Below are 13,576 nucleotides of genomic sequence, written 5' to 3' on the forward strand. Positions count from 1 at the left end.
ATTTCATTTTAGATGGAAAGTAAGGCATTGCAAGAAGTATTGAATGACATAAAAAAAAGTCAAAGCAACTGCACACAACCTTCTTGGTATAGATCATGGTAACTTCTTGGTGAAGTCTCATCTTGGTATACATTTAGAGTTGCTTAAGGTATGCTGTATGTTTTGTCTTAAAAACTGCAAGACAGTTTTTAAGAGTACTTTCAACACACAATGTATTGCCTAATATATTATGATTGTTTAGTGTGAATGGATTATGAATTTCTCTTTTGAGTTTATGCCTGTGCAAGAGCTCCTCATTCTATCGTCTTCAAAAAGGCTTCCAGTATTTTTAGCAAAAGAATACCATTGCGAAAAACGACTGTATATCTTGTATTGTGACTTAGTTTTGGGAGGAAGAAATAGTGACAGCGCCAAAAATAATAATGCCCCAGGTACTAATAATGTGGTAAATTTGTTTATTAAATATGGTGTTTGAGCTAGAATTAAATTACTGAAAATTATGAATATTATCATTGGCAGCGCGGTAGCGCTGCCCAAGTAAAGAACGATGTAGGCACAATGTGTTTTTTTTCTCTCTATACCCGGGCAGTTCGTATCGGAGGATTTGTCGTAGAAAGTTCGAAATTTCAAATTAGAGTGGCTAGTGCCCTTTTCAATAGTCGAAAGTGATTGGAGGGCAACTAGCCCCCCTTCCACGCCCACCATTTCCCGAAACACATCCAATCAAAATTTTGAGATAGCCATTTTGTTCTACGAAGTTTAGAGTTCAGGAAATAATACCTTTGAGTAGGACACACCCCCCCCCCCCGCCCCTACGCCCATTATTCTCCCAAAGACATCCAATTAAAATATTGAAATAGCCATTTTGTTCAGCGTAGTTGATTTCCTGATAGAAAATATGTTTTTGAGGAAGACACTCCCCCACAACCCTCAGGGCAACGGTTTTAAGTTATGCCCTCGTGGCATATAAGGTTTTTATACAAAGTGTTGTCGTAGCAAATTCAAAAAGGCTCATTCGATTGGAAATTCAAAGGGCTAATGCCCCTTTTAACACTCAAGAGTGATTTGAGGGCACCTATCCCCCCCCCCCCCACGCCCATCATTCCCCCAAACACATCCAATCAAAATTTTGAGATAGCCATTTTGTTCAGCATAGTTGATTTACACATAGAAAATTTCTTGTTGAGGAGGATACTCCCCCACAACCCTTAGGGCAAGGGGTTTAAGTTATTCCCCGGGGGGATATAAGGTTTTTATAGAAGGCATTGTAGTAGAAACTTCAAAAAAGGCTCAGTCGATTGGAAATTCAAATGGCTAGTTCAATTTTTAATAGTCGAAAGTGATTGGAGGGTCAATTAACCCCCCCCCTAACGCCCATCATTCACCCAAACACATCCAATCAAAATTTTGAGATAGCTATTTTGTTCAGCGTAGTTGATTTCCAGATAGAAAATATCTTTTTGAGGAGGACACTCCCCCACAACCCTCGGGGCAAGGGTTTTAAGTTATGCCCTGGGGGCAAATAAGTTTTTTAATGGGCTATTTGCCCTCCAACTAAGTTTCGACTAAGTTTTGATTTAAAGAGAGAAAATATGTTTAAGGTTTTTATAGAAGGTGTTGTCGTAGAAACTTCAAAAAAGGCTCATTCGATTGGAAATTCAAAGGGCTAGTACCCTTTTTAATAGTTGAAAGTAATTGGACGGTAACTAACCCCCCTCTCATGCCCACCTTTTCATAGGCAACGCGCAAGTGCTGTCAATGAAAAGAACGATGTTGACACAATGTGTTGTTTTTTTTTGTTTTTTTTTTTTTCTCCGTACCCGAGTACTTCGTATCGAAGGAGTCGTCGTAGAAACTTCGAAAAGGGCTCACTCGATTGGAAATTTGAGTGGCTAGTGCCCTTTCTGGAGGGCAACTAGCCCCCCCCACGCCCATCCTGCCCCCAAACACATCCAAACAAAATTTTCAGATAGCCATTTTGTTCAGCGTAGTTGATTTCAAGAGAGAAAATATGTTTAAGGTTTTTATAGAAGACGTTGTCGTAGAAACTTCAAAACAGGTTCATTCGATTGAAAATTCAAAGGGCTAATACCTTCTTAATAGTCGAAAGTGATTGGAGGGCAACTAGCCCCCCTCCCACGCCCATCATTCCCCCAAATACATCCAATCAAAATTTTGAGATAGCCATTTTGTTCAGCGTAGTTGATTTGTGGATAGAAAATATGTTTTTGAGGAGGACACTCCCCCACAACCCTCAGGGCAAGGGTTTTAAGTTATGCCCAGGGGGTATATAATGTTTTATAGAAGGCATTGTCGTAGAAATTTCAGAAAAGGCTCGTTCGAATGAAAATTCAACGACCTAGTGCCCTTTTTAATAGTCGAAAGTGATTGGAGGGCAACTAGCCCCCCCCCCTCCCACGCCCATCATTCCCCCAAACACATTCAATCAAAATTTTGAGATAGCCATTTTGTTCAGCGTAATTTTTTACAGATTGAAAATATGTTTTTGAGGAAAACACTCCCCCACAACCCTCAGGGCAAGGGTTTTAAGTTATACCCTGGGGGCCTATAAGGTTTTTATAGAAGGCGTTGTCGTAGAAACTTCAAAACAGGCTCATTCGATTGGAAATTCAAAGGGCTAGTTTCAATAGTCGAAAGTGATTGGAAGGCAACTAGTCCCCCCACGCCCATCATTCCCCCAATTACATCCAATAAAAAATTTGAGATAGCCATTTTGTTCAGCGTAGTTGATTTCCAGATAGAAAATATGTTTTTGAGGAGGAAACTCCCCCAGAACCCTCAGGGCAAGGGTTTTATGTTATGCACTGGGGGCATGTAAGGTTTTAATAGAAGGTGTTGTCGTAGAAGCTTCAAAATAGGCTGATTCGATTGGAAATTTAAAGGGCTAGTTCCATTCTTGATAGTCGAAAGTGTTTGGAGGGGAACTAGCCCCTCCGCAACGCCCATCATTCTCCCAAACACGTCCAATTAAAATTTTGAGATAGCCATTTTGTTCAGCGTAGTTGATTTCCAGATAGAAGATATGTTTTAGAGGAGGACACTCCCCAGCAACCCTCGGGGCAAGGGTTTTATGTTATATCCTGGGGTATATAAGGTTTTTATAGAAGGTGTTGTTATAAAACTTCAAAAAGGGCTCATTTGATTGGAAATTCAAAGGGCTAGTGCCCTTCTCAATAGTTGAAAGCTATTGGAGGGCAACTAGCCCCCTCCCCCTCTCTACGTCCATCATTCACCCAAACACATCCAATCAAAATTTTGAAATAGTTATTTTGTTCATCGTGGTTGATTTTCAGATAGAAAATATGTTTTTGAGGAGGATACTCCTCCACAACCCTCAGGGCAAGGGTTTTAACAAAATGGCTGGGGGAATGATGGGCGTGGGAGGCGGGCTAGTTGCCCTCCAATCACTTTCGACTATTAAGAAGGTATTAGCCCTTTGAATTTCCAATCGAATGAACCTGTTTTGAAGTTTCTACGACGACGTCTTCTATAAGAACCTTATACATATTTTCTCTCTTTAAATCAAAATTTAGTCGAAACTTAGTTGGAGGGCAACTAGCCCACCCCCACGCCCATCATTCCCCCAAAGACATCCGATAAAAATTTTGAGATAGCCATTTTGTTCTGCGTAGTTGATTTACAGATATAAAATATGTTTTTGAGAAGGATACTCCGCCACAGCCCTCAGGGCAAGGGTTTTAAATTATACTCTGGGAAGAACAAAATTTGCACTTTACCAAAAAAAATATAAATGTTTTTACTTTTATAAATTTAATAAATCAAATAATTTTAACATTTTGATTACTAAATATCAGTATATGAATATTAAACTGACAATGTACATTCATTTGTATTTTTTTCAGTAAAGTGCAAATTTTGTTCAGGCCTTGGGAAGGCATAGGGGTTTTGCGCCCAACTTATGTTAATTTTTGCTCGTTTTGAGTTTGACTCGGTTATTTATTTTAATTTCTGTTAGTTTTGGGTTTTATTTATTTATCGATGCTGATTTATGGTAGTTTCGAGCTTGGTAGAATATTGCATTTTTGCTCATTTTTTATTTAATGGAGTTCTTTACTTTTCTTTGAAAAACTTATTTTGTGGAAAATGTTTTTTTAATTAATTCCAGAAAAAGGAGAAGTACCTAACGATTTTAGGAGAGCTTTAATTAAACCCCATTTTAAGAAAAGTGATAAGAGTGAGTACGGTAATTGTAGAGGCATTAGTTTGATCTTAGTAGGAAGAAAATTACTTAATAAGATGATATTTTTTAGACTTAGATATGCTATAGATGAAGTTTATAGGGAAGAACAGTATGTTTTTAGGAAGGAAGACAAGTTTTAGACAAATTTATTTTATTTACTAATAATTACAAAATAAACTATATATAAACACAACCACCCGGGGAAGGCTCGAAAAGCCTATGATGGACGGCTGCAATCCTTTAATTCTCAACTAGTAACAAAAATATTTTACAAAAAAAGTCCCAAAGCCCTAAAACAACAACAAATAATACCAAAATTAACTGCCCTCTCCCAGTAAGTGTTCCTTAAATTTTGCTTCAAATACCCCAATTTGCTCAGCCTCCGAATGCCAGCTGGTATATCATTTCAATTAGCTGGAGCTAAATATCTAATTCCGAAACCTGCACGTGTGGTGTCTCAGTACTCATCAACAAAACTGTCCATCTCTCTAATCGCATACCTGTGGAGCGAACAATTTACACGAAAAAAAAAATCAGTAAAATCAAAACAGCAGCTTGAAAATCACGAATCTGACCAATTTTAAACACTCGTAATTTCTTAAACCCTGACGCGGTATCGCTCACTTTTCGTACACAATTACCAAGGAGAGGTACTGTTTTATTTTGAAGAATCTGCTCTCTTTTAGAATTTGCATAATAATTACTAGACCAAAGAACACAACCATAAGAATTATAAGGTGTAACAATAGTGTGGTATAGTAACAGAAGAACTGATAATGGTAAAACATGCTTTAATCGGTGCAAAATTCCCAGACCTCTAGCAACTTTAAGCTGTAACAAGATCAATATGGGGCGTCCAAGACAAATTACAATCCAAATAACGAAATCCAAATATGAAATCCAAATAACGTACTTCATGCACCTGTGACAAAGCCCTACCATTAAAAAATACCTCGTCATCAATTGTTGGCTGCTTACCAACTCTTCTAGATATCATAAGAATAATTTGTTTTTTTTAAGATTCGCTGACAAAAGGCTCAAACTTGTAAATACAAAAAAAACACTTCAAAACCCTATTTACTTTCAACAACAAATCATCAACGGATTGACTAGACACAGCTAGAGCAGTATCATCTGCATAAGTTGTAATAAAATACTCAGATAAGTAGAAACGCACCACACTTCACTTCAAAAGGAGAGGCAAAAACATCATTTAATACAACTTGAAGAGATCTACCGCTCAAAAAACTATCAAACCACTTCAGGTAGTCACGATGAACTCCAAAGGATTAAATGCTTTGAGTAAAATTTTAAAATCCATCGTATCAAACGCTTTTCTGAAATCAATAAAGGAATTTCACCACGTTCAAAGCATTTATTCACAGTATCACAGAGGGAATGCAAGGCCCCCAACGTCGAGTGACCTTTCCTAAAGCCCAACTGTGTTTCACTTAGTATCCCCGTTTTCGTAAGATAATCTCAAAGCCTTTCATGCACAGTTTTTTCAAATAATTTTGAAAGGGGTAGGATTGATATAGGTCTCTAATTTTCAATATCAAGCTTTGAACCACCTTTGTGAAAGGGGATTACTTTTGCCCTTTTACGTGCATCAGGGAATTCACCAGTTTGGTGGGAAAGATTGACTATATGGAATTTCGGAATTTCGTCTTCAGTACACGGCTTAGATTCAAGATCACTTCCAGTTCCTTTATCATCCACTAGTTTATAGTCCAGGAAACCATGATGAGAATTAATTAGCCCATCCGCCTGTACATTTTGGCCAATACTTGAAAAAAACTCTGCAAATCTATTAGTAATAATCGTTTCATATTAACAGTTTCTCCTTGAATCAGTAGCAAATTGGGTGGAGCTTCTATCTTCTTTGCCAATACGTAGATTATTTATAACTTTCCAAGTTTCTTTAGTATTATCCTTATTTAAACCCAATTGATTCACAAAGTATTCTTTTTAGCCTTTCTTCTCATCCAGTTCACTTTTTTGCATAATATTTAAATTCTTCCGGTTTTTTCTGCACTCTCACTATTTAAATAATCAACATACAATTGATTTCTCAAATCTGACGCGTCAAGAATCTACGAAGTTATTCAGGGCCTCCTAGGCTAATTTTTCTGAGGTTTCAAATATTTCACTGGGCAAGTCTTATCATATATTGGTTGTACGATCCCCATCTAAAATCAATGCTGCTCATCTTTTCACCACAGTTCTTTAAATTCTCGATTTTTAACGACCTAGTCTTCGCTTTTTTGAATTCATTTCCTTTTTTATTCGGCCACAAGGTACCGTTGTGACAACTGGGAAATGGTCCGAACAAGGGTATAGAACCACATCAGCATAACGCCGGTCCAGATACTTAGAACCAACAAAAATATTATCTATGAGAGTAGCTGAATGACATGTAACGCGTTTCATTCAGCACGTAACGCGTGCACGTAACGCGTGACTCGTAACACGTGTTAGAATATAGACAAGGGGGAAAAGATCATGATCAACCATCAAATTAAAATAATCAAGATTCACTCCATTCAACGAAAGCAGATCAGAGTTGAATTCACCCATACAAATAAAATATAGAGCTGCTTGAGACGCCAAACGTGTAAGTTGATTAAAGCTACGCTCAAATTCTTCCCAGCTAGCACTCGATGGCCTATACACAACACTAATTAAAAGTTTCCAAGTCTAATTCCAGACTAGCACTATCAAACTTACCCTCTTGAATCCAAACATCAATATCATATGCGTATAACAAGATACAAAGAAAATGCATGCAGCAAGTGTTCACTCTTAGATTAATAAATAAGAAGTGCCTTCGTCATCAAACCCCTTTCGTCCTCAGTTTTACAGATTATGAGGAAGCATTTGATTCAGCTGACAGAAGAGCTTTTGTTAAGTTCCTATCCTTGTGTGGTATACCAGATAAAGACATTAAATTGATTAGGGCAATACAGTCTGCCAACCCCCCTCGCACTTAAACCTATTCATATCCCTAGAATTCCACATGGGCTTTATGAAAATCATTTTTTGTTCAAAAAGTATAGTTAGTTGGTAGAATAAATTTTATCTACTCAATGTTATTTAAAATAATAGAATTAACTTTGTTTTATTGTTTAAAGTACATGTGCATCAATAAGTCATTGTCTTCCTGTGGAAATGTGAAAAGAAGAAAAAACTTTTTAGCCCATTGTTGTGTTGTCAGAATTTTTTTTAATGTTGAGGTAAAAGTCAAAATTGTAGCTTACAGAACAAGAAGTGGAGACATGGCTGACCCTCTTGTTCGTTTTGAGGTTATTTTTAAAAAGTAATAGCCTATTCTGTACGTTTATGAAAGAAAATGTTTTTCATTTTAAATTTATTTTCATTTTTAATATCCTATCCAGAGTTACCCTAAAAATGAAGGGGACTAGGGACTACCGCCCTCTCCCCCTGAAACTCCATTATTTACGCTACAGTTTATCTTTTATATAACCCTGGCACAAGATTAGAGGTCATTTATGCGTATTTACTTCCAGAATTAAACAATTGCTCCTTTGAATCAAGATCAATTTCGTATTTATTTTGTAATCTGTTTCTTGAAACAAAGCGGCAGTAAGTGAAAAGGCTGCCTGGAGTGTAGCTGCTAAGCCGGACTCTGGGAATGTCTTCCCTCCTTTCTCAAAAAGGAATTTAGCCTCTTGAAAAAAAAAATATAAGAACTGCAGTATAAACGTCCATTTCTTTGTAAGATTTTTTTTCAGGACAAGGTTAGAACTCTCGGCTACAGAGATGCCATCTACAAAAATAGCAAAACGTTTTCTGGAAAGATTGTCTTAGATATCGGATGCGGCACTGGAATTCTTTCCATGTTTTCAGCCAAGGCTGGTGCTGCTAAGGTTGTTGGTGTTGATAAATCAGATGTAATATATCATGCTAGAAATATTTTATGGTATGTCTGGCCTATTATCTTGTTAATTCATTTCATTTTTGAATTTTAGTTATTATATTGAACTAAACCACACTTGGTTTGAATGACTCCTTGTTTATTACAGGCTACGCAATCCTTGATGTCGAATAAGGTACCAAAATATTTGATTGACAGGGACAATCTTATCATTATAGACAAAAAACGAACGAATATCATATTCATGTTTTATTCTGTTTTAATTTTGTCTCTATATAGTTACAAATACGCCATTTTGACAACCTTTTTTACCATTGTGCCTCGTGATTTAGTTCAACATCCTTCGCAACATTCCCTGAAAGTTTCAACTTAATAGTAAATTTTGAAAGTTAAATTTTTAACACTTGTACACACTTAGTGTACCAAATTCATAAACTTAAAAACAGTGTAAGTGCAACAATTGATAGAACCCGAGTTAAATTTTGCACGAAACACAATTAGAGGTCCAATGTGCCAAATACTTAATCTTCATCTAGTCACTATAACCTGCGGTCTACGTATCAAAAGTGAGTCTTGTTTTATAATCGTTATGAGATAATGTGCTTGTGGAAAACAATGGAAAAAATTGAGACAATAATTTGAGATGATGGTTGTACGTACATAAAAATTTCAGCAAAACGTAGTATATAAAGCTCATAATGAAGTTCCCTTGCCGATACACCCAAACTGTCTCCAGTCAAGAGTCTTATAACCAGGCTCTGAACATCCAGAAGAGGAACAAGATGACTTGTAAAAGTTTTGACTAAGAAAAAAAACAGTATTTTTTTCAGATATGGATGCTTCATAGAGGAATATGAAACTCTTAGTGCATAATGAGGACATAAAAGCGTAAGGTATCAAATAGTGTCAACATCTGTAGCTAGTTTACTACTGGTATATGCAATGTGACCACTAAGACTCAGTGAGTTATCAACAATCACTCCCAGATAACAGTTTTTACCACAACGTTTAATTTTCTGACTAACAACTTTTGTATCTGTTATATATGGATAACAGCTAGTTGTTTTTCCATAAACCATCAAACAAGATTTATCTCAAGTTTTAAATTTATATATCCCTCTCTCTGTTCTATGACAGTTTCAACTCAGTATCCTTAACTATTACTATATTAGAGACATGATTTTTGACAACCTGAATGCCAGTAATGCCTTTTGATTTTGCTAAAGATCCCTCTCAACGTTTTCTGACAGTTTCAGCTTTAATACTCATAGCTGTTTCTGAGATACTACAGATAACACCATTTTGGCAAACTGGATGCATATAGTGTTTTTTGATTAAGTTCAACATTCCCTGAAAATAATATGTTTAGTCATTCCTGAGGTACTCTTTGTACCCTATTTTGACAACCTGGATGTATATAGTGTCTTTTGACTTAGTTCACAATCCCTCTAACTTTCTCTGAAGCAGTAAGTACCCTTAACCGTTCCTGAAAAGCTGCAGAAACGACGTTTTGACAACGTTGATACACATAGAGTCTTTGTCCTTTAACAACCTTTTCGGTGATATAACGAAATCTGGAGCTAAACAGGAAGTTTCCAATCACTGATCTAGAGATGATAGCTGCGGATAGAGAAGGTACTTTACTAGCTGCTCTTATTTTGGTATCCACCAAGAGATGTTTATCGATTGGAAGTTATGCCCCGGGGCATATAAGATTCTTATGGGAAGAGTGGTAGTACAAACTTTGAAGGGGCTAATTGGATTGGAAGTCAGAAGTTCTAATATCCTTTTTAACAGTCAAAGTGATTGAAAAGAAACTACACCCCCCTCCCTTACGACCTATTTTCTCCAAATTCATCCTATAGAAAATGCGAGAAAGAAATTTGTTAAAAAGCAATTTAAAGGTCACATAACAAGACCTTTAGGGTTGAAAGCTATTTTGTTAAGCATTGTTAAGAAGTCCGTTAATAATCCCTTTTGGAATGTCAACCTTCCCACAGTCCTCAGGGCAAGGGCTGTAAAATAGGCAATTCCTTCATTGCTTGCATATAGTATATGATATTGAGAAAAATATGCATGTTTGAACTTTACATTCCAAAATGACCAAAGACATTCAGATAAACCTTTCAGAGAATATTGAGGGGAATGTTGAACTAAATATAAACACTTTATTTGTATATGGATTGTCAAAACTCATGAAGGACTGGGTATATTACTTAGGAACTTTCATGAAATGATTAGGGAGATGATCAAAGATGGAATATTTGCATGCTACCGCTAACGCTACATCTACTACCATTGCTACTGCTAGCACACTACTCTATTTACAATGTCGAGGGAAAGTTCTAGATAAATCAAAAGACGCTGTGTGCGTGTAAATTGTCAAAAGAACATATCTCCAGGATTGTTTTGGGCATTAAGTTAGAACTTTCAAACATTTTAAAAGGGAAATTTCTGACGAAAAGGCAATACACGCTACTACTAGTACTTCTTCTCTGCTACATTTACTACTTCTACTTCAACTACTACTTTTATTGCAACTACTTGTAAACGTAATACGGTAATGCTACTGCTACTAGTACTACCGCTATTACTATTAATACTTTATTTGTAATACAAAAACTACTGCTGTGACTACTGTCACAACTATGCCTAAGGTATGAAGGTGGAATTTTCAATTTTTTTTTTTTTTTTTTTGAGGGGGGGGGGTAAACTTAATCTCGACACATCGTCTGTCAAAAGAAAGCAACAAGAATATCCTAGGAGCAGTTTGGTATGTGAAATTGAAACTAATAGAGCTTGTTGTGGGGGATGTGGAACTAACTTCTTGCTTGAAACTTTTTCGCAGGCTGACCAATGGACTGTGTTTCGCAGGTACCAATCTTCTGATTCAATACCTTTGGCCGGGAGTGCAATGCGTGGTTTGGGGCAAATAATCCGACAATTCCCTTGTTTTCCCCCAGATTTTTTCCGGTGCCTATTTAGAGTTGGGTTGATTCTGGCTGATGTTAGAGAGTCATACCATTGACCTTCGTTTCAAAGCAAATAACCAGCGATACCATGAATCGAACCCTGGTTGTGGAATTAACCAAAAGAAAATATTTGTATCCTAATGCCACTGGTTTTACCCATACTACTACTATTGCTACTTTTATTACTGCTGATATTTCTACTGTAGCCAATAATGTTATATTCTGCTGCTACTACTGCTACTGCTCCTACGAAAACTAACGGCATTAAGGCTAACAAAAATAAAATTAATATTGAAAGTGTGTAGAACAAAATCGAATTCACTATATCCACACGTTTTGTTAAGAGGACGTATCACAAATGCTCATCGATGGTTGATGGTATTAAGTTTAAGCTTTTAGGTTGTGTTGAAGGGGGCTGTTGAAGAAACCCAAGGTGCTATGTGCATGCTGCTGCTATTGCTACTATGATTAAGAGTATTAATCGTAGTAGCAGAGTATTATAGCTACTACTACTAAGAGTATTAAGGTGAAGCGGTCAAGAGTACTTAGGCAGATTTTGAATTAAATCAAAATTTCTGGTGCCATTTTTAAGTGTCAAAAGAGATTGAATAGAATAGAATTTAATTTGAAAATTTCTTTCATGGCATGGTTGCCAAATTTGAATTTCGCCTCTCAAATAGCACTAGTACATATGTATCGTAAAGAGAAGTTTTGTCATTACTAATGTTCATGTCAGGTGAATTTGACCATCACGTCAAACATAATCCATTTTAGAAAATAAATAATTCAAATGAATCAAAACTTGGTTTAAAAATTGATTGGAGGGCAAGCACCCCTCATCCCAAGCCTATCCATTTCCCTATCACATCTAGTAAAAAATTTGAGAAAGTCATGTTGTTCAGCATAGTAGAATGGTTGAGTAACTATGTCGCTGAAGATATTGGGTATGCCCTCCCCCCCACAGCTATGTATTTGAACCATGGTGCTCTAAAAGTAATTTTTGTTCAAAAAAAAACTAAATAAAAAGACATTGTATGTATGGTTACAAGTATGACGCCTCGGCAATATATCGAGAACAACTGGGGTATTAAGTTGATACTTTTGGGGCTACTTTTATTTCTACTTCTGATCTTAAACTTTAATAATTCAAAAGAGTGTAATTGTATCAAAGTTGTCACAGAGCAAAGAAAGAATTTCTTGGGAATGATATCAAGCTCTAATTTTCAGATCAACTTGAGGAGCTATAAATTATATTAATCAATACTATTTTGTGTCAGGATTTAAACATTGCTATAAAAAAGTTTTTACAACATACAAATAGCAAGCCAAACTATGTATTCCTTATAGAAAAAAGGAAACATATAGTTTTATCCACAAAAACAACTTTGTCATTAAAAAACGAACAGAAATTAATTTTAAAACTTTTCCACAAAACAAGCTTTTCAAGAAAGAAATTACTCCAAAATAAAATCCCCCAGGAAAAATAAAGACAAATCAATAAAGTATTTTATATTTTCTTAAGGTTTTTTTTCTGGACAAAGTTTAAATCCTTAGCTACAGGGATGCTATCAGAGGCAGTACTATATAGCGTTGCCTATAGTAAAGGTCATACGGCCCCAATGTTTTATTATTTATTCATTATTTTTTCAGATGTACCTCATACGGAAGGGGTCGTCGCATAAATTTCGGGGGGGGGGGGTTCATTCAATCAGAAAAAGAGAGTTCTTGGGCTCTTTTTAATAGTCAAAAGTTATCGGAGGGCAACTGCCCCCCCCCCACGCCCTTTTTTCCTAAATATATCCGATAAAATTTTGAGAAAGTCATTTTGTTAAAAAATAGTTCAGAGATCATATAAAAAAACTCCGGTGTCGATACAGCACCCTAGGGCCCGGGGCAGTCGAATTAAGCTATGTCATGAGCGCAAATATGGCTCTTATGGAAGGAATGTTCGTTTAAACTTCAGAGAGGGTTTATTTGACTGGAAACTGAAAGTTCTAGTTCACTTTTTAAGAGTCAAAAGAGGTCGGAGGGTAACTAGACCCCCTCTCCTCCACGCCCTTTTGTCCTCAAACCCATTTGACAAGAACTTTGAGATAGCCATTTTTTAGACAGTTCAAAGATCATATAACGAAAACTCCAGGGTAATCAGAGCGCAACCCCCCCCCCCCCACCCAAATACATAAACACGCCGTGTTTTCCTGAGATGCATCCGATAGATATTTTGTGACAGTTCTTTTATTCAAAATAGTCCAAATATCATATAACAAATTGTTTGAAGTTGATACAAATCACCAGAGCCTGAGGGCGTGGGTTGTAAATTTTGTCCCTGTGGCATTTAAGGTTCTTATGGAAGGGCTGGTTTTTTAATTTTAGAAGAGGCTTGTTTAGTTGAAAATTGGAAGTTCTAGTTCCCTTTTAAGGACAACCTCCCTACAGCTCTAAGGGCAAGGATTATAAGTTATGCCCTGGGGGCATATACGGTTCTTA

General features: G+C 36.5%; 1 protein-coding gene across 1 annotated transcript in view; it reads left to right on the top strand.

Moving 5' to 3' along the window:
• LOC148953356 (protein arginine N-methyltransferase 3-like) overlaps positions 1-13,576 on the top strand; it is a 48,161-nt gene that overhangs the window by 15,182 nt on the left and 19,403 nt on the right. The window contains exons 2-3 of the mRNA XM_089087640.1: positions 13-148; positions 7,975-8,162. Of these exons, the coding sequence (XP_088943766.1) occupies positions 8,080-8,162 (83 nt within the window). The 5' untranslated portion in view covers positions 13-148; positions 7,975-8,079. The remainder of the gene's footprint in view (positions 1-12; positions 149-7,974; positions 8,163-13,576) is intronic.

Source organism: Artemia sp. Qi Xiang Cuo, chromosome 4 (assembly GCF_049724085.1).
Source record: "Artemia sp. Qi Xiang Cuo chromosome 4, ASM4972408v1, whole genome shotgun sequence".
Classification (NCBI taxonomy): domain Eukaryota; kingdom Metazoa; phylum Arthropoda; class Branchiopoda; order Anostraca; family Artemiidae; genus Artemia; species Artemia sp. Qi Xiang Cuo.